Source organism: Capricornis sumatraensis, chromosome 4 (assembly GCF_032405125.1).
Source record: "Capricornis sumatraensis isolate serow.1 chromosome 4, serow.2, whole genome shotgun sequence".
Lineage (NCBI taxonomy): Eukaryota > Metazoa > Chordata > Mammalia > Artiodactyla > Bovidae > Capricornis > Capricornis sumatraensis.
In genome coordinates, this window is record NC_091072.1 from 101,850,977 (window position 1) to 101,872,391 (window position 21,415).

Sequence of the window (21,415 nt, forward strand, 5' to 3'; positions counted from 1 at the left end):
TTAAGTAGGTGAGTATTGAGGGAGAACAGGGTTTGGGGAATAAGGTACAAATGGGGCACAGTGGGCAGGGGCCCATCTATTTAAGTAAAGCCAAATACCAAAATATGAAATACCAAAAAATGAAAAGTCATAATAAATAAATAAATAAAATTCCCAGATCCTCACTTCTGCCCCTGCCCTCACTTTCCTTCCCCCAGCCACTGCTGGAGGGAGAAAGAGAAGAAGCTAAGAATGGATTTTGATTTCCTCTCTTACTGAGAATGGTAGTCAGGGGACCTCCCCAGCCATACCAAGCCCCTCACCTTGCCAGTGGAAGAAAGGAGGCTTGGCGTGGGGCTTTCTCTTAGTACTCCACTTCGGTCTCTTTCACATGGTTATCTCTGCCTAGTCTCTGTCTCTCCTGCATCTCTATCCCTTTGCCTTCTCACTGCTGCTCTTTTTGTTCCTCTGTCTCTATCCCTCTGCTCTACCTCTGTCTCTACGTCTCTCTGTCTTCTTGCCAAACCTTCTCACCTCAAACATTCCCCACCTGACCATGCCCCTCCTCTCCCCCTTTCCCCCAAACCCCTCACCCCTCAATCTCCCACCTGCCTCCCTCGGGTGTGCAATACAACCGTATGGGCAGGGAACAAGGTGTGATGTTACATCTGAAGAGGTGGAGGGAGCTCTAGGGCCTGGGGAGCAGGGGGTCAGGGCTTGGGGTGTCTAGGGGCAGGGTCTGTTGGGGAGGCATCTGCTGTCCCCCACCTTAGGAGCAGCCACAGCGATCCACCACCATGCCAGGGATCTTGCCGTAGATAATCTGCTGCTTGTCATTGAAGTAGAGCATGTTGATTGGGGACATCTTGGTGGGTGTGCAGCAGGGCCCAGCAGAGCCTCTTGGGTTAGCCTGTTGCACCAAGTGGGTGTGCGGATATTTTTGCATAAACATGTACTCGCACTGGCCGGAGCAGTAGTTGGCCTTGTAGCGTTTAGGAGCGATGATCCAGTCCCAGCCAAAAGCCTCAAAGTCCACAGTGAGGGGGTAGCGGCAACAGCGGGACTCACTTGAGTGTTCATCGCAGTCCAGGCCCAGGTTCCGCCGGGACCGTTTTGTGTTCTCTAGGACTCGAAGCTCCATAAAAGGATGCTGGGGGTGAGGGAGAGGAGAAAGAGATGTAATAGAGCCTCGAGGAGCTCTTACTCCCTGTTTCTTCTCACCTGCCCCTCAGTAGGGGCAGGAGAACAGAGACCAGTGGTTTCTCAGCTTCTCCAGTGCTCCCCTCCCCAGCCCGTTTTCTACCCACTTTTCTTACCAGCTAGCTATGTCTCCCTAAACTCACCTTCCCTAATTCTCTCTCTTGGCAACCTGACTCTCATCAGCCCCTTGGCCCAAGGTCTCAACAACAGCCCATCTTTGTTGTCCTGTTAATCTATTAACTCACACCTTCACCCCAAATACAGTTTTCAACTGTTGGCCTGCCTTGGATCTCTGAAAACTGGTAGCACCCTATTACCACCATCACCACCACCACCTCACTCCTCTAGAGTCAGCTCCGGGCCTAGAAAAATCATGCTGGTCCCTAACCCCCTTTAGTTCCTGCTCTACCATTTCCAACACCCCACCTCCTCAGGGCCAGGTTATGCATATCTGCCAGTATCTCAGGCTCCCTGCTCACCAGCCCCTCAGCTCCCGGCCCCAGGGAGGTGACAGCCAGGTCTGTGCCACTAGGATCGAAGGCGTTGATCTCGATGCCCCAGTTGCTCTGTGGCTGGCGGAACCAGCTGTGTAGTACTTGCTTGAAGTCGATGCTTTGCCAGTGGCCGGAGCGTGAATGCAGGTCAATTTTGAGTGAGCGGATACGGATGTGACGCCGGCCTCCGCCCCCTCCCCCTGCAGTCCCTTCCCCAGTTAGTGGTTTCAGTCGCAAGATCTGCAAGTAGACTGTGGCTGGGCGGGGCACAGGCCGGAGATACACCCACAGCTGGGCCTTCAGTACCTTTGTGAACATCACCTTGGGGCTGAAGTGGAAATGGCAGCAAAGAGGGCTGCCATCTGTCTGCACCGCAGGGTCGGCTGATAAGAGAGAAGGGGGCACAGTATCAGCAAGAGTGTTCGTGAAGGAGGTCAGCAGCCCTGGAGGCATTGACTGCTCAGACTCCTCAGTCTGTGTTTTCCAGTTCTTTACCCTTCTCCCCTGCCTGTCTTCTTCACTGTTGCATCACTGGTACCTAGAACAGCACCCCCCGCTCTCCTTGTAAGATAATGGCTCTATCAGGCCTTCCTAATCTGCAACCCTTCCTTAAATGCATAGGTTCCTGTCTACCAGGTAAGCTGCAAAAGTAGTTATTGGGGAATTCTTCACGTACAGTCTTCCCTTCCTCCAACTTTCACAGCATATAGGGCTCCACCTTTTTCTGAACCTGTGATGCTCCCCATAAAAGCCAAACTTCTTACCACACCTGCTGTCCTCAGGTCACCTTGCCCCATTTCTGCTCTATTTTGTCTGGTGGCCAGGTGTAGCCTGGCACAGGCCCCCTCGCCCAGAGCAGACGGCCTCCGGGAATGGATAACCCAGGGTCCAGATAGGGAGCAAGGACTAAATTTATTCCATGAAGTAAACCAGAATTCAAAGCTAGGCTTCTTGCCTCATTCCCACTAGAAATAACACACCCAGAAGAATGGAACTACTTAAGCACTCCCAATTGTATCTGGGCTTCCCGGGTGGTGCTCCACCTGCCAATGCAGGAGACACAAGAGACCAGGGTTGATGACTGGGCTGGGAAGAAAGGAAGTGGCAACCCACTCCAGTGTTCTTGTCTGGGAAATCCATGGACAGAGGAGCCTGGCAAGCCTGTCCATGGGGTTGCAGTTGGACATGCGCGTGCACATATGCACCTGATTGCTCAATCCCTTGACCCTGAGAAAAGCTCCCTCAGCTGCTTCCTCTTCCTCACCATTAATGCCTCCACTTTCAAGAAAGGGAAGAACTACCTCTGTGTATTGTTTCTCCTACTTTCCCAAAGCATCAGAAATAAAGTTCAACAAATCAGATCAACTATAATGTCTTCTCTCCTCTGAGCTTCCTTTGGTTTTTCAGTCCAGTGCCAATAAGTCTGTAAAAAGTCATTAACATCCAGCTTTACATTTTGGCCAATTTCCCCTTGTTTTGGATCATAATCTGACCATTCTTGAGTTTAAAGGATGATTCTTAATATCTGCTTCTGTTTCCATTTCAGTTCCTCTCAGTTCCCCTTTCTAATCTCAGTTGGGAATGCCCTAAATCATGTTTCTATTCGTTATGAATATCCATTATCACTCTTAATAGCCTGAGGAAGAACTAGGAATGAACTTCCAGAGCCATAAAAGGATGATCAGAAGTCCAAGTCCATATGTATCATGCCCAGGTCTGCATAATCATGGAGAATTTATCATTTGTTGCTTCATAATCATTCCCCCATTCCCCACCCTAGGAGATACTAGGAGGATACTCCAGGTGAAATGGGGAGGTAAGTGCTCACTGATCTTCAGATGTTCAGGAACCAAGACACAAAGTTCCTTTGCAGCTTTCTTTCCCTAAGTTCTTCTCCAAGCTTCCAGAGCACCGGTGGTCCAGTTAGCCTCCTGCTGAATTTTCAGTGATGGGGCTGGAGTTTCAGTGATGGGGCGATGGGGTAGAGTTTGGGGAGTGGAGTTTCAGGGTTGAGGAGAGTCCCTGGGGCAGGGTAGCTGCTGGTGAGATGGACAGTGACAAGCAACAATCCAAATAGCATACTATGCCTAATTTCAGTATAGAGATGGTTTTATTTTCCTGCCTGCCTTCACCATTAAGGACTAATCTCCATGAGGGCAGACACTGTGTTGATACTGCTTCTGTACTGCTCACCACTGTAGCTTCATTGCCTCCCACAGTACCAGGCCATGCTCAGTAACTACATGCTGAATGAACTCCCTAAACTCCCCATCTTAAATTACATAGGCAAGTCCTCGATAATTCTTCCTGGCATAAACCCTGTTCTTTGGCTAAAATTTAAGTGGGTTTAATCACTACCTGACTCATTAACCAATATGTGACATTATTCACCAAGCTTCTCATTGTTACAGATAATAATCCTTGCTTCATAGGAGTGCTGAGCATTAAATAAAGAATGTGAAAATAGTAGTAGTTTCTCAGTTGGTTTATTGTTAGTTTTGTAAACTCTAAACATGTATCCCTACCTAAACATGACCCGAGGCTTAGTGATGGGGGACTAGGTTCCAGGGCCCCATCCTTCTAAGGCTTTGGTTCCTTCAGGCAAAGTCCCCCATCCCCACCGTTGGGAATCATCATACACTTCTCCCCCAGTGGATATGAGGACAGTTGGTACCACAAGGGGACAGGATGGAGACATTCGGAGAAAGAGAAAGGAGAAGAAAGAAGAGACTGGAGAGGGTGAGAGAGATAAGAATAGAGAAGAGACTTAGAGATGAAGACAGACATCTAGAAGAGATAGAAGTGGAGGAGAGAAGCAGAGGGGAAGATCATGGTAGGGGGAGAAATATGTTTGGGAGCTGGAGAACACTGGGAGAGGAGGAGGGATGCTAAAGGAGTTGAATGGGGGTTAGGAAGCTGAAAGGAGGTAGGCAGCCAAGACCAGTGGGGCAAGGAGAAAGGATAGAATACAGGGGGAGGAACAAAGAAACAGGTAGAGTCACAGAGGGAACCAGGGGCTTGAGAGCGTGCCCAGTGCTTGCACAGCCCAGCTCCCAAGGGGAGGGAAGGAGCCACATCTGTGCTGGATTGATCGGGTTGGTGGCAGGCAGCAGGTCAGGTTTAGTAGGCGGCTCTGGTCTGGAGAGAGGTCACTGCACTATTTTCAGCAAAAGCCCAACCCCCTCCCTGCTCACCACCTCCTCCTCTTCCCACACCCCCCACTCCCAAACACCAAACACACTTTCCTCACCCTGGCTGGAAAGCCTAGGGGCAGGAGGTTGGATAGAGAGGGCAGGGGCCTCTGGGTGTAGGGAGGAGAGAGAGAAACTGAGGGGCTGGGCTTGGCTCCCTGAAGGGCAAGGGGGCTGGGTTCCCAGGATGGAGGCTGGGGTGGGAGAGCCTGAGAGGGTGGAGGGAACTAGGGCAGGCAGTGCAGCCTAGGAGAGGTGGGGGCTGGGGTCCAGGGTAGAGGGCTGGGGGGAGGGGAGGGAGGGGGAGGGGAGCCGAGGCCATCTCTGCTGACAAACACCTCCCCCGATTAGCAGAGCACAAGTCTCTTATTAAAGCGGGTCCCTGGGGATTAGACTATAAAAGTCTCTTTTTCCTTTTCCCCTCTCTCCCTCCCCGCCCCTCGGCTCCCCCTCCCTCTCTTAAGAGCTCAGCTTGTCTCTTAAAGGGGACGTACAATACCTGGCTGGAGACCCAGTTCCCTAGTTATCCAAGCCCTGGGGTGGCTGGAGGGTAGAAGCCGAGGTGAAACCCCACCTGCTGGTGTCCTTCCCCCTTCTGCCCACCCCCTGAGTCTAACCTGCATTTCCCAAACTGTGTGTGCAGCATCTGTTCACTTCCTGCATCCCAACGACCAGAGCGACCTCTGGGCTCCGGCCTATTGGTTAAGAGATGCTAGGGATAGAATGAGCAAGGGGAAGTCCACAGCTCCATCTCTCACACTCGAAATCCTCACACACCCGCACCGCATAGACCAAAGTATCTCTTTCCTCCATATCTTTCATCTTCTTCCAGCAAACTCTTCTTCAGAATTCCTCGACCACTCTTGTTTCTAACTTGATTTCTAACCCCCATCTCTGCTCTCAGTCAGTCTGACCATTGCTTGTATAAAAGCAGAACCTTAAGAACAGAAGGTAGACTGAGGAACTCAAGACCAGATCCTAGACCTTCCCACCCCCACCCCAGGATAGTTTCCTAGTCCTTTGAATGTGCTTTTCTTTACAGCCCTAACCAAGTACTGTGGCGTTAGGGTCACAGAAAAACTGGTGGCAGTGTCGGGCACTCAGCCTCCCAGAGGCACACCTGGGTTCCTGTGCCTCTCCCTTGGGGGTGGGCTGCTAGGACTCCCCTCAGCCCTCAGCTTTTTATGACCCATTTGCCAATAAACCAGTCTCCCCCTCTTCTGTTCAGAGCCATAAAACCAGTTGGTGGGGAGGGGGGCGACTTTGCCAAACCACAAGGGAATGAGGGGATCTGGTTCCCTGCAGTTGCTGGGGGTGGGGTGGGTGGGGGGAACACCTCAGTGCGAGGAGGGGGAAAGGGCATCATTTGACCTTTGGGAGAGCTGGGGGTGCTGCAGGGGGTGGGGTTGGGGGGGGGCAGTGTTGGCCTGGATTTTCCAGGCCATAAAATTTCAAAGCAGCTCAAGTCTATTAAAATGTTCATCTTACGTTTGGCCAGGGACTAGGATGCCTGGGTTCCCCTCCCTCCTACCAAATTTTTTTCCTCCCTCAGTCTTTCTCTCGCTCCTCAAGCCTGGTTGCGGCTAGAGGCGGGTGAATATGAGATACAACATTAAGGTCTGAGTTGCCAAATGGGTGCCCTTAGCCCCAGCGCCATGGAGTTGAGTTCTCTGAGCTCTGTTAGTACCAAGAAGGCACGGCTTTCTCGGCCCCTCGGGAGAGCCGGTGTCAGAAGGGCTCCCGGTGGAATGGGTGCCGGCTGGGTGCCTGCTGAGCCCTGGCTGAGATACAGGGCTCGGGATCTCATTCCTGGGAGGCGGAAAGGAGCCCCAGGTTTTCGGCAGCCCGAGGGGCGCGTTGCAAAGCCCAAGGTGTACGGGGCGGTGAGTCGGTGCCAGGTCCATTGAGAGGCAGAGAGCACGGCAGCCTGGCTGGGACTGCGCGAGTCCCGGAGCCTGCCGATTCTGTTCTCCAGCCTCTCCACCAGGACCCTTCAGGATGAGTTGCCGTCCCCTCCCCTCCGCTACAGAATCCCCACAACACGGGTGGGAGGCGGTATCTCGCAACCCTTTCCGTTTGCCCCCTCACCTCCGGCAGCGGGGCGGGCACACAATTCCGCAGCCCATCTCCACAGCTCGGAAAACTTGTGGAGCAGCCCCCGCCCCCCCATCCATCAAGTTTTCTCAGAAAAGGGTTTCCGGCCGGAGTGACCCGGAGCGCCCCGCTTCGGAGCCGGAGGCGCTCACTTTCTCGGAGCCGGAGCGGGAGTCAGCACCCCACCGCTCCTACCCCGCCGCCCACTTACTCTCCTGGGCCATGCTAATGACAGTCTCGGTGGTGGCGTGGTACTCGTCCTCCTCCAGGAAGTCCTCGGGCTGCAGCGCGTCGCCCTGGAAGTCGTGCAGGTCCAGGATCTGCTGCAGCGGCGGCGCCTTGGGCAGCAGCTGCTTCACCACCTCGCGGCTGATGTTGGGCGCCTCCTTGAGCCGCAGTTTGCTCAAGATCTGCGACTTGATGCTCTCCAGGCGCAGCTCGCGGCTGTGCTGCCGCCACACGCACACGGGGCAGCCGTCGGGCTCGGGCGCCACGGACGGGGCCGGCCGGCTCGAGCGCTCCCCCCCGGCCCCCGCCGCCGCCGCCGCCGCCGCCGCCGCCGCCGCCGCGGGGCCCTCGGCCGCCTCCCCCCGGGGCCGCAGCTCCAGGGCGAGGAGCAGGAAGCCCAGCAGCAGCGGGGCCGCGAGCACCATGCTGGAGGGGAGGGGAGGGAGGACTGGGGGGCGGGGACGCCGGAGTCCCGCGGGGAGGGGGCGGAGGGAGGGGGAGGAGGGGGTCCGGGCGGCGTGGGGATTGGGGGCTGCCCGGCCGAGGGGGAGCCGGGGGGGCCGGGGGCGGCGGGCGCGCGGGCGGGGCGGGCGGGCGGCCGGGGCGGGCGGCTGGGGGGGCCCGAGCCCGGGCCAGGCCCTTTATAGCCCCGGCCCCCGTGTCGTCAGCGGCCGCGATTGGCTGCGGAGCCAACAAAAGAGGCAGCGCTGTCATCCGAGGCGAGAGAGGGAGCCGGAGAGAGCCGAGGGAAAGAGAGGGAGGGAGCGAGGACTCAGAGAGAGGCAGAGACAGAGATCCTAGGGTGAGGGAGAGGAAGGGAGAGAAAGTCAGAGTCAGAGCGACCAAGGGGATCCTCAGAGATAAAGGGGGGAAGTGGACACCGATCAGGGGCACAGAGATAGAGAGAGCAGGAGGAAGAGATGAGAGAGACAAAGGCAGGGGTAAGAGGGTCGGGGGAGGGGGAAGAAACTGGGAGGAGAGACTTAACTAGAGAGACAGAGAAGGAAAGTGACAGGCATAACGAGTGGGGGACTTAGAGAAGACAGGGCAGAGAGCCACCAGGGAGGAGAGGGGGTATGGCCAGACCACAGGAATTCAGGGGTGCACAGACATGGGAGCAGGACCAGAAGCCCGGGAATGAGAGAGGGAATGAAATCTGGAGGAGGAAGGCGGCGCGGGCAGAGACTGGGAGATACCAAGGGAGCCCCACAGAGGAGGCAGACGCGGAGGATCAGAGTAAAGCGGAGATGGGAAGACAGACAGCCCAGCAGTGAGAGTCAGCTTTGGTGGGAGCACTGAGAGTTCAGGCGGAGGCAGTGGAGAATTTGAGCCCAGAGGAGCCCCAGCTATGAGAAGAACCCCAGGATCAGAAAGGGGCCTGGAGAGAAGCTTCAGGCTGGTCTCCTCAGGGGGATCAAGAGATGGTAGAACTGGACATGGAGGTTAGCAAGGGAGGCTAGGAGAAAAAGAGACTAGGGCCAACCTGAGAAGGTGGAGAGGTGGTGGGAAGTCCTGAGACCAGAGGAAGGCTTGGAGCCAGGAAGAACGTGAATGTGAAATTGAGGCTTGATTCACTGATAAAGGAGTCAGTAGGCTGGAAAAGGCAGGGACTGGGGACCACTGCAGGAGGAGTGAGAGGAAGCAGGGCCAGAGACCACTGTGCTTGCAGAGCAATCAGGATCTCTGGATTCCCAGGTGTAGTTTTGGATCTGGCAGGGCTCAGAAGTCTGAGAAGGGGCTTGTAGTTGTAGGGGCGAGGATGAGAGAGAGATCTGGCTTCAGAGACCTCAGTTGGAGAAAGTGAAGTCCCCAGGGGAGACACCCAGATGTAGGACCAGCCCTAGTCTTCAGGTGTAACCCTGGGTACAGCCAGAGGGCAGAGTAGAAGAGCGCCAAACTACTACAGTGCTCCTGAAGTGCTTAAGTTTCTCTGGTTTTGGATACCTCTTCCCAGACCCTCAGTTTCTCCAGGATGATTTACTGAGTCTAAAGCCCAGAGGTCAGGTCCTCCTCACTAGGGAGGATGCCCACATCCTTTCTCTCTGCCTTGCTTCTCTTTAACTAAATGAATTGTGTCTCTGTGTGCTGTCCCACTTGTTGTTGTGGTATGTCTCCAATAATAAACTTTGTACAAAAAAACTCTATTAATGAAGCTCTAGAGGTCAATAGACAACCAATAGAATGAACATATTTGAGGGGATCAGATCAGCTCTGGTTTCCTGGCACACATAATGCTTATTTAATAAGTGGGTGAACATTACCGGACTTCTCAAGCAGAACAGAGGGACATTGGCTTCCTCTTTGGACTAGATGGAGCCCTGGGTGTAAGGACAGAGTTGGGCTTGGGAACTGGAGTGGAATGAGGCAGGGGGAACTGTGGGCCCAGGTATAAAGAAAGGAGGTTGGGTAGGGATGAGGAGGACCAAGGTAGGGAGCATTGAAGAGATGATCTGTTCTCTGGAGAACAGGAACTAAGACTGCAGCAGAATGGAAAACAAACGAACAAAACAAAAACCTTAGACAGCTGGCTCCTTCCAAGACATGAGCATCTCAACCTTTCATCGATTCTTCCTCTATAAAATAGGATCGCCTTGCCTGCCCTCACTGGTTGTGAGGATTACACAGCAGTCATTCAGTAAGGGCGTTCACAGGCTCCTTCTTCATGGTTCTTTGCCCTACTTTCTGATTTTGCAGAGTGGTGATTACCTTCATCCCATACTTTAGCCTATCCTGTTCTCCAAAATGTTTTTCTGATGTCATTTCCTCAGCAAAATTCAAAACTCCTTGAGAGCAGAGGTGGTGTCACCTCTCTTCCTCAGAGGAAGTGGCCCAGTTTTTACTTCCCTACTGAACATGTAGCTAGTGGCAGGTCTAGGAGATGCAAAGAAAAACAAGACTTACTCCCAGGTTTCCCTGGTGGTCCAGTGGTTAATAATCCACCTACCAATGCAAGGGACTGAGTTTGATCCCTGGTCCAGGAAGATCCCATGCTCTGCTGAGCAACTAAGCCCATGTGCCACAACTACTGAGCCTCAAGCTCTGGAGCCTGTGCTAGGCAACAAGAGAAGCAACCGCAATGAGAAGCTCAGCTCTTGCACCACAACTAGAGAGTAGCCTCACCCTGCTCTCTGCGACTTGAGAAAGCCTGGTACAGTGCAGCAACAAAGACCCAGTGCAGCCGAAAAAAGAACAACAACAACAACAACAAAAACCAACCAAACAACAACAATAGAAAAACTTAGCCCTCCTTTTCAGGGAGCATACAGAGGAGATAGGACGCTAGGTAAACAATCTTGGCCCAAACTCCAGACCAGATGCCTCCTTGATATTGCCATTTAGAAACACCCTCAATCATAGATGAAATATGGTAAACAAAGAATGTCTCTCCCCTGAATTGTGCCCCCATTCTGCTATTTCATTTTACTGAATGACAATCATCTAGGTCAGAAACCTGGATGTAGCCTTTGCCCTCTATCTGTTGATCATCTCCACAGTATCTTGGCACAAATGTTTCCTCTTCTTGGAACAACTCCCCCATTTACCTCCATTCCCTCCCTCCTTCCCCTCAATTTACTCTTTCTTCAGGTCTCAGTATAGATGAGATTTTGGATATGTCTTTCAGGAGTCCATTCTTGACTCTCAAGTGTACAGTAGATGCTTCTCCTAGCTATATCTGCGTCCTGTGTGTCGTGGGGCTTACTCACATAGCTTCTAGACTCAAACTGAGGTTGCCTGGGTTTAAGATGCAGCTGTCCCGCTTTTCTGACTGTGTGAACTTGACTCTCTGTCTCAGATTCCTTATCTGTAAGGTGGAGATAAAAATACTGGACCTATTTTATAAGGTATGAAGATTAACTGCCTGACACCCAATTCTAAATGAGATAATTAGTCATTACTATCACCCAACTTATCAGTCTCACACTGTGAGATCCAAGAAAGCCAGAAATTTTTTCAAAGAATTCTTTCAGTTCAGTTCAGTCGCTCATTCGTGTCTGACTCTTTGTGACCCCCTGAACTGCAGCATGCCAGGCCTCCCTGTCCATCACCAACTTCCAGAGTCCACCCAAACCCATGTCCATTGAGTCGGTGATGCCATCCAACCATCTCATCCTCTGTTGTCCCCTTCTCCTCCTGCCCTCAATCTTTCCCAGCATCAGGGTCTTTTCAAATGAGTCAGCTCTTTGCATCAGGTGGCTAAAGTATTGGAGTTTCAGCTTCAACATCAGTCCTTTCAATGAACACCCAGGGCTGATCTCCTTCATAATGGACTGGTTGGATCTCCTTGCAGTCCAAGGGACTCTCAAGAATCTTCTCCAACACCACAGTTCAAAAGCATCAATTCTTAGGTGCTCAGCTTTCTTTATAGGCCAGCTTTCACATCCATACATGACCACTGGAAAAACCATAGCCTTGACTAGATGGACCTTTGTTGGCAATGTCTCTGTTTTTTAATATGCTGTCTAGGTTGGTCATAACTTTCCTTCCAAGGAGTAAGTGTCTTTTAATTTCATGGCTGCAGTCACCATCTGCAGTGATTTTGGAGCCCAGAAAAATAAAGTCAGCCACTGTTTCCACCGTTTCCCCATCTATTTGCAATGAAGTGATGGGCCGGATGCCATGATCTTCGTTTTCTGAATGTTGAGCTTTAAGCCAGCTTTTTCACTGTCCTCTTTCACTTTCATCAACAGGCTCTTTAGTTCTTCTTCACTTTCTGCCATAAGGGTGGTGTCATCTGCATATCTGAGGTTATTGATATTTCTCCCAGCAATCTTCTTTAGTGACTTTGAATAAAGAATGAATGAATCTTGCTCGCTGGCTCTGGTCAGAGTCCCGTTAGGGAAAGAAAACTGTATATGCATGGCCAGAAAGAGTTATGAGTATCTGCCAAATACTAGAGAGCAAGAGTTGGGAACTTGTGACACAGAAAGGATTTCTGCTTCCTGGCTTCCTCCTGCGGATTCCAGGACTGCATTTAATCCAATGAGTGGGCAAGACTGTCATCTGGTGGTAGAATCTGGAATTTCTGCTTCTTGGAAGTGGGACTAAAACGGACCTTTTTTCTTCCCCCATACTTGGCGTATTTTTCACTTTAGATTTCTAGTCTGAGAAGTTCTTTATCATAATGTATTAAGGCTTGCTCCTCTCTCCACCCTCTCCTACATCTTGCCTCTTTCCTTGAGTTCCCTCAAGCTTGGGAATGTTGGGTTGGGTTCCCTCGGGTTGCAGGTAACCCTCGGGAGTTCTCTTTCAGGAACTTCAGATTTCCAGCTGTTCTAGACCCAGTCCCGAGGAGGGAACGCTACTGGCTTTACGGCAAAGGAGTTAGGAGAGATGTGGACATTTAGCTCTTTCCTCACCACAACACTAGCTAACCAGGGTTTGTGGCCCCGCCCACTGCCCTGGTCTCCCAGGCAACTGTCCTCCCGCTTAGGGTGCCCTTCTCCGGGTGTTACCCCGGCAACCTTCTGTCCCACCTCCTTTAAGGTCCTGACTGGTTCATAGCAAACGTAGGTTGGAGCCCACCGGGAGGCATTGAGCTTTGAAGGTTGTGAGTTGCTGGGAGAGAAGCAGAGATGAGGTTTCAGGAGCTGCTGGAGGAAAGAGGTGCTCGTGTAGCCTTGGGTAGCGGGGCCGTTATGTTTCATCCTCAGGAAAAGGAGCTGTGAATCCTGGGAGCCAGGTCAGCAGGGCTCTAGGTCAGAGGCACCTGGCCCACTCTCAGAGTTGCAGACTCCAGCACGGGGCGGGGGCGGGGGCGGGGGCGGTGTGGGGGGAGGGGTGGAAGCTGGGTGGGAGGGACGTGGGGGGAACCACTCTAAGGGTAAAGGGGCACTGCTACCGTTCAGGCCACCCCACACCCAAACTGCCTTGTCCATCAGAGCTGGAGTCAGTGGGCAGTAACTCATGACCCCTGACCGCCCCCCCCCCCCCCCCACTTCTTCTTGCCTCTTCCTCCTAAAGGCCCTAATTCTAGGGTCGGTGGACTCATTCCCTGGCACTGCAGGTCTTTCCAAGGAGGGGGAGGGCTGGGCCATTGAGAAGCAACTGGGGAGGGGAATTCCCTAGTGGGGAGGAACTTTCCCCTCCTGGCCTTCCTTGCAGGAGCCTCTGGGGATGTGGTGTGAGGAGGCTATTCTGGGCTGGAGAGAGTCTGCTGGTGGAATGGATCCTCCCAGGTCCTTGCCACATACCCTGAAGCCCTCAGAGAGAAGCTTGCTGTGTAATTACAATCCTCTCCCTCACCACATTCTAAACTATCATTATCCTCCCTGGATCTCCTGAAGCTGTGTTAACCTCTTTGAACCCGAGGAACTCTGAGAGAAGTAGGAGGTTGGGAGGAGGGACCCAAAGTTTGCTTCTGGTGGGTTGGGGGTGGAGGTGGGTGGGATACAAGTGGGGAACCCTGAGGATCACTTGGAGTCACGTCTTCCTCCCGTGCCCCTCTCTGCTCCCCACTACCTCTCAGAGCAGGCCAAGCCCTCCCATCCTGGGGTGCACCCTCTTTCCACTTTCACTCTTGGTCTCTCTGGGCCTGCCCACCTCTTCCTGTCTTTCTTTCCTATTTCTGCTTTTCCAGGCCCAAGTGGTGGGGTTCTGCTGGGGGCGGTAGGCCCAGGCTGGTCCTGTGGCCCAACCATGCTGGCAGGAGGCAGCACTATTCCAGTTGCAGGCCTGGGAAAGGGAGGGGTGTGAGCGCAGAATCTGCTTCTCCGGGACTAAGCCCTGGTGCATGAGCTGACCCAGCCCCAAGGAACAGAAATTCTAGTTAACCACCCGGCCTATATTGCCTCTTTCTCCTTTCTCCCAGATTCTGATTTGCTCCCTCTCAGAAGAAACCAAGGTTGTCAGTTTCTGCCCCTTGGGCAGGTCCTGGAGCCAGAACCACACATCAGGGAGCTCCTGCCCCAGGAGGTGCATGAAGAGGCCTTAGGCTGGACCTGCCCAACTTGCCCCGTCACGGGTCAGGTATCTGATTGACCCCGTTGGTAACAGTGACAGGGCTGGGAGGAGGTTGGGACAGGAATCCGGCAAGGGAGAATGAGGGGTGAGAGGTCAGGCGCTAGGGGCCCCAGGAGTAGGGAAAGGAACAGGTAAAAAGAGAGCAGAGTGCTGAGGATCCAGCCTGGCAGTGGGGGCTGGGGTGGGGTGGAGCTGGGACTAGAACCCTGGGCCAAGGCCAAGGTGGGTAGGAGGTGTCAAAGGAGATTGGCTTGTCCCTTCCAACCCTTTCCTTGGCCATCTAAAGTGGGGGTGGCATCCAGGTATTACTCAAAGCAAAATCATTTGAACTTCCATGAGTCTAAAAACAGTATGATCAAAAAATAAAATCAAAACAGTATGATCAAGAGTTATCATTCCTTTTTAAAAAAGTGTTTATTTTGTATTGAGGTATAGCCGATTGACAATGTTATGACAGTTTCAGGGGAACAGTGAAGGGACTCAACCATACATATACTTGTATCCATTCTCCCCTAAACTCCCCTCCACCCAGGCTACCACACATTGAGCAGAGTTTCATGTGATATACAGTAGGTCCTTGTTGGCTATACATTTTAAATACAGCAGTGTGTTCATGTCCACCTCAACTCCCTAACTATCCTTTCCTCTCATCCTTCCTCCCCTCCCCTGGCAACTGTAAGCTCATTCTTGAAGTCTGTTTCCGTTTTGTAATTTCATTTAAGACATCATTTTTAAGGTATATTGTCATCTTGCTCATTTAACTTACATACAGAGTACATCATGTGAAATGCTAGGCTGAATGAATGACAAACTGGAATCAAGATTGCCAGGAGAAATATCAACAGTCTTAGATATGCAGATGATACCACTCTGATGGTAGAAAGTGAAGAGGAGCTAAATAGCTTCTTGATGAGGGTGAAAGAGGAGAGTGAAAAAGCTGTCTTAAAACTAAATATTCAAAAAATGAAAATCATGGCAGCCAGTGCCATCACTTTGTGGCACACAGAAGGAGAAAAAGGGGAAGCAGTGATAGATTTTATTTTCTTGGGCTCCAAAATCACTGCAGATGGTGACTGCTGCCATGAAATTAAAAGACACTCCCAGGAAAAAAAGCTATGACAAACTTGGACACCATATTAAGAAGCAGAAACATCACTTTGTAGACAAAGATCCATGTAGTCAAAGCTATGGTTTTCCAGTAGTCATGTATGGATGTAAGAGTTGGACCATAAAGAAGACTGAGCATCAAAGAATTGGTGCTTTTGAACTGTGGTGCTGGAAAAGACTTTTGAGAGTTCCTTGGACTGCAAGGAGATTAAACCAATCAGTCTTAAAGGAAATCAACCTTGAATATTCACTGGAAGGACTGATGCTGAAGCTGAAGCTCCAATACTTTGATCACGTGATGTGAAGACCCAACTCATTGGAAAAGACCCTGATGCTGGGAAAGATTGATGGAAAAAGGAGAAGAGGGGGCAGAGGATGAGATGCTTAGATCACCAACTCATTGGACATGAATTTGAGCAAACGCTGGGAGATAGTGGAGGACAGAGGAGTCTGGTGTGCATGGGGTCACAAAGAGTCAGACCTGATTGAGACTGAACAACAGCAACAATACTTAAGGTAACAAAACTATCCCTCTCATTCTCCTCTGATGCTCACAACTGTCCTGTGCCTTGAGGAAGGCAGCGGTCTTCCTCCTGCCCAAGTGGGAGAAAGCTGCGGTTCAGGGAGGGCGAGAGTTTAGCCAAAGTCACCTACTCATGTGGGGCAGAGCCTGTCTGTCACCAAGGCTTCTGACCTCAGGGTGTTGCTTGCTGGTGGCGAACATGGTACATGCGGCACCAGAGCTGCTGTGTCAAGACCCTGGTCCTCACTTGCAGATTGTACTTGAGTCCGTGGCTTCATCTCTCTGAGCCTTCCTTTCCTCCCGGTGAGGAGGTGAGCTGACTGGCAATGATGTTCACCTGGGTACCATAGCGCAGTGAGCTGGTCTTGCCCCGAGTTGGGGTTGGCCCCACAGTGACTGGAGTCTCCTATTTGTGCTGCCAGACTCGAGCAGTCAAAACATCTCCAGCCTGGTCTGGTTGGAGAGCTAGAGAGCAGCTTGGTTCTGCTGTGTGGGGAGGGGGAGAGGGGGAGGGGAGAAGACCACCCCAGCTCACCTACCACTGACCAGTGCCAGGCACCCAAGGGACAGAAGCCTGAGCTAATCAAGTGTGTGTATATATGTGTGTGCTCAGTTGCTTAGTCATCTCCTGCTCTTTGTGGCCTCTTGGACTGTAGCCTGCCAGGCTCCTCTGCCCATGGAATTTTCCAGGCAAGAATCCTGGAGTGGGTTGCTATTTTCTCCTCCAGGGGAATTTCCTGACCCCTGTCTCTTGCATCTCCTGCACTGGCATGTGGGTTCTTTACCCTGGGAAGTCCAGTAGTCAGGTGACATTTCTGGATACTAGCCCTTGAAGTTGGTGCTGGAGGATGTGAAGTTGGCTCTGAAGGATGTGATGTGAAGGGCCAGGTCTGAGGTCAGATGCCTCCCCACTCAGAGGTACCCAGGGCTCTATGCCAACTTTCCTGGCTAGCGGGGTAGGCCATTCTTTTTTTAAAAAAAGAGTGTCATTGACATAGAGAAGAGACTGGTGGTTGCCAAGGGGGAGAGGGTTAGGGGAGGGATGGAGTGGGAGGTTTTTACCTCCACTTTTTATTTATGCTTTTGGCGGTGTTGAGTCATGTGGGATCTTAGTTCCCAATTGTTGTTCAGTTGCTCAGTTGTGTCTGACTCGTTGTGACCCCATGGACTGCAGCACACCAGGCCTCCCTGTCCCTCACCATCTCCTGAAGTCTGCCCAAGTTCATGTCCATTGCAAAGGTGATGCCATCTTAATTCCCAGAGCAGGGATCAAACCTGTGCCCCCTGAGTGGAAGAACAGAGTCCTAACCACTGGACTGCCAGGGAATTCCCTGAGCTTTCATATATAGAATGGGTAAACAACAAGGTCCTACTGTGTGGCACAGGGAACCACGTTCAATGTCCTGGGATAAACCATAATGGAAAAGAATATAAGAAAGAATATATATATATGTATAACCGAATCATTTTGCTGGACAGCAGCAGTGAGCCCAACACTGTAAGTCAACTAAACTTCAATACAAAATTTTGTGTTAAAATATACATAACACAATATTTACCATTTTAACTGTTTTTAAAGTGTTCAGTGGCTCTCAATACATTCACGTGTTGTGCAGCAGTCACCACCATCCATCTCCGGATTTTTTTCATCTTCCGAATCAGAAGCTGTATACTCAGTGGAACAATAACAGTGTCTATGAACATGACTAGGAATGTTACTAGGAATGGACTTTTCTTGCCGTGCCCCTTCCAGCTCCACACAGATCTGTTCCCCCGGGTCTCCTTGGCCCCATTCTTTCTCTCCCAGCTGCTGCCAGCACGCCACCCTGGCTGCGGTGCATTTCCAGCCCTCCCCCTGGTGTTCCTCTAGGAGGGTCCCATCCTCCTGAGCCACCTCCCAGCTCCGCCCCTGCCTGCCTGGAGGCCTCCACACTCACCCAGGGGGTGCTCACGATCCTGCCCTGACTCTGCTCTGGAAAATGCCACCCCACCCAATGGCCTTCTCTTGCTTCTCACCTTTCTTTACTATTCAGTGCTTCTGGCCACTGTCCCCTCTTCCTGCTCTGAAGTTCTCTTTTCTCTTGGCCTCTGAGAGAGTGAGACAGAGGAAAAAGTAGAGGCTCCGGAACCCCCAGAGATCTGGGTTCAAATCCTAACAATGCCCTTTACTAGCTTGGACTCAGGGCATGTCACTCCCTGTCTCTGAGCCTCAGTTTCCTTATCTCTGCTCAGATGGTAAGGAATCTGCTTGCGATGCAGGAGACCCGGGTTCGTACTCTGGGTCGGGGAAATCCCCTGGAGAAGGGAATGGCTACCCGCTCCAGTATTGTTGCCTGGAGAATTCCGTGGACAGAGGAGCCTGGCCGGCTACAATCCATGAGGTTTCAAAGAGCCAGGCACGACTGAGTGACTAACACTTTCACTTTCAAAACAGGACAAATCACACAGCCCTCACTGGGTTGTCATTAGGATTGAGAGAACTCATGGCTCCAAGTGCCTGGCACTGGGCCTGGCAGAGTGAGGAGCCCAGCTCCACAACTTCCTTTCCCTTTTGGATCACTTACTGCTACTGACCCCTCCCCCATCTTCCTTAAACGCAAGGGTTTTCTGAAATCCTGTCTCAATGTTCTCTCGCCCTGGCCTTCACCCATCTGTGTATTTGCTGTTGTTTACTCACTCAGTTGTGTCTGAGTCTTTGCAATCCCATGGCCTGAAGCCCACCAGGCTCCTCTGTCCATGGAATTTTCCAGGCAAGAATACCATTCCCTTCTCCAGGGGATCTTCATGACCCAGGGATCGAACCCATGTCTTCTGCATTGGCAGGTGGATTCTTTACCCCTGAGTCAGCAGGGACACCCTGTCTGTGAAGTTCAGTACCACTTTCTCTGTCTAGTCTGACTGCTGTGAATTTCAGTACCACTTTCTGTCTCTAGTCTGGCTGCTCCTCTCTCTTGAGTCTCACATTCCTACTTCCAGGTGGGGCATCTCTCCCCGGCGGCTGCACCTCCTGCCTTCGGTGACCACCACCTCTCCCTTGGGCTCCCAGGTCTGGAAACTCTGAGTTATCTCAGACTCTTCCCACTTCCTCTTCTGCTCCCACAGGTGGGCAGTCACCCCATTTTGATTTTCTCTCTGAAAGGCCCCTCCCAGGACGTCCCCTCCTTTCCCTGGTTCTGGCCTTCATCAGCCCTCTCTTGGACCAGCATCCATTCCTCCTTTCAGCAGGAGGTCGGCGTTCACCCTCTTGGTAATTTCCCACCCTCCCCTTTGCCTTGAGAACACACCCTACACAGCCACTAGGTTCTTAACAGTCGTGTCACCCAGACTGTCTTCTTTTTTAAAGTTTAATTTATTTATTTTAATTGGAGGCTAATTACTTTACAATATTGTAGTGGTTTTTGCCATACATTGACACGAATCAGCCGTGGATGTACACGTCCCACTGTCTTCTTTTCACTTCATCTGTTGTTTTGTGAAGTATTACAGATGTGACATTTCACCCTGAAATATTTTTAAAGTATGCATCTTTAAAATGCATAAAAAAATATTTAAAGCATGCATCTTTAAAAAAATAGAGAAAATTTCCTATACTATCAATAACATTTTCTCATGTCTAATCTTCAGTTATATTCAGATTTGCCTAGTTGCTCCAATACTTTGGCCACCTGATGTGAAGAGGTGATTCACTGGAAAAGACCCTGATGCTGGGAAAGATTGAGGGCAGGAGGAGAAGGGGTGACAGGATGAGATGGTTGGATGGCATCATTGACTCAATGGACGTGAGTTTGAGCAAGCTCTGGGAGATGGAGAAGGACAGGGAAGCCTGGCAGACTGCAGTCCATGGGGTCACAAAGAGTCAGAGATGACTTAGCAACTGAATGACAAGTTCTTCCTAAAATGTCTTTCATAGTCAGTTTGTTTAGGCGAAGATTCAGTCAAAGACCAAGCATTATGCTTGGTGTTTTGGTAGCTAAAGTTTCTCAGTCTTGACTGCAGACCACCTCCCTGCCCACCGTCTGTCACCACATCCTTCCCCAGCCCTGGGAGCCAGCCAACCCCAATATGCCATGAGGGATCTTTAGTTCCCATGCCCCTGCACTGGAAGGGCTTTGTTTTTTTAACTGATTTGTGTTTTGCTGCTCTGGGTCTTCATTGCTGCATGTGGGCTTTCTCCACTTGTGGTGTGTGGGCTTCTCATCGCAGTGGCTTCCTTCTCTTGTTGCGGAACACAGGCTGTAGGGAGTGCAGGCTTCAGTAGCTGTGCTCCACAGGCTTAGCTGCCCCGTGACATGTGGGATCTTCCTGGAAAAGAGATTGAACCAGTGTCTCCTGCACCTCAAGGCAGATTCTTAACCATTGGACCACCAGGAAGTTTCCTGCCATGGACTTTTAAAACTAATCCTTTTTACACTTGGCCCTTTCCTTGTCCCTGGAACTGACTGCCCTTTTATTGTTTAAGGTCACCTCAGAGAGTGGCGCTTCCCAAGTGGCACTTGTGGTAAAGAACTCGACTGCCAGTGCAGGAGAGAAAAGAGGCGCAGGTTCGATCCCTGTGTCAGGAAGATCCCCTGGAGGAAGGCATGGCAACCTACTCCAGTATTCTTGCCTGGAGAATCCCATGGACAGAGGAGCCTGGTGGGCTACAGTCTATAGGGTCACAAAGAGTCAGATACGACTGAGTGACTAACACATACACCTCAGAGAGCACCAACCACCTCGGTGAAATTCATTCTATTTTGTTTTTCTCTGGGGCAGAGGCGCCACCTGTCCCTCCCTCTGAACTCATCCAGCTGTCACCAGGGGTTTCTGCCTCTGTTCACAGTGTGGGCTTGCTTCTGCCTGCTGGCACAGGACGGGCCCACCAGTTCTCTTGCCGCACTGGCCCTGTGCCCAGCACATGGCTGGCAGATACAGATGAATACTCCTTTCTTCAGCATCTTGGCTCCTCCTGCACAGCCCACCTGCGGTGATAAGTGGGAAGCAAAGTCCAGAAGCGCAGAAGGACATGATGATCCACTCCAGTGCTCTTGCTTGGAGAGTGCCATGGACAGAGGAGCCTAGTGGGCTGCAGTCTATGGGGTTGCACAGGGTTGGACAGGACTGAAGCAACTTAGCATGCACGCAGGCATGCAAGGTCCAGAAGGGCCTTGGTGTGTCTTACTGGAAGATTGTGATCCTGGAAGCTGGTTCTCAGCCCAGCCCAGATTGCCTTCCTTTTGCTCTTAGTTTCTTTCCTTCCTTGACATATACTGAGGCTCAGGAAATGGTTCTTCAGGCTGGATGAGAAGAATCTAAGGGACGGGGGCCCAGGCGGGGCGGGAAGGTTGTAGTGGCTGGTTACGTTCTTGAACTGTTCACATAGCTCCTGGAGACCACCATGGCTAACAGGGAGGGAGGCAGCTTGAGACCACCCCCTCACCTTTCAGTCCTCTCTTGGCCTTACCCTCTGGGCTGTCCAACAGGATGGGATGGGGCAATCCAGGGTATATATGCCATGCCCGCGTGACCATCGCAACAGGGAGATCCAGGAGGGGTGGGAGGCCACCTCGGCCACCCTCCCACAGAGGGAGGAGCCTGACTCTGACGTGTCCTGATTGGCTGGGTGGCATGGTCCTGGGAAGGCTTCTTCCACTTCTCGG

At 51.8% G+C, this 21,415-nt stretch overlaps 1 protein-coding gene across 1 annotated transcript; it reads right to left on the reverse strand.

The window, feature by feature from the left end:
- Positions 1-748: 748 nt before the first annotated feature.
- On the reverse strand, positions 749-7,611 carry GDF11 (growth differentiation factor 11). Its single transcript, XM_068971846.1, has 3 exons — positions 7,170-7,611; positions 1,659-2,056; positions 749-1,129 (listed from the first exon to the last, which is right to left on the reverse strand). Exons 1-3 carry the CDS (start codon positions 7,609-7,611, stop codon positions 749-751), a joined length of 1,221 nt encoding a protein of 406 aa, XP_068827947.1.
- Positions 7,612-21,415: the final 13,804 nt, after the last annotated feature.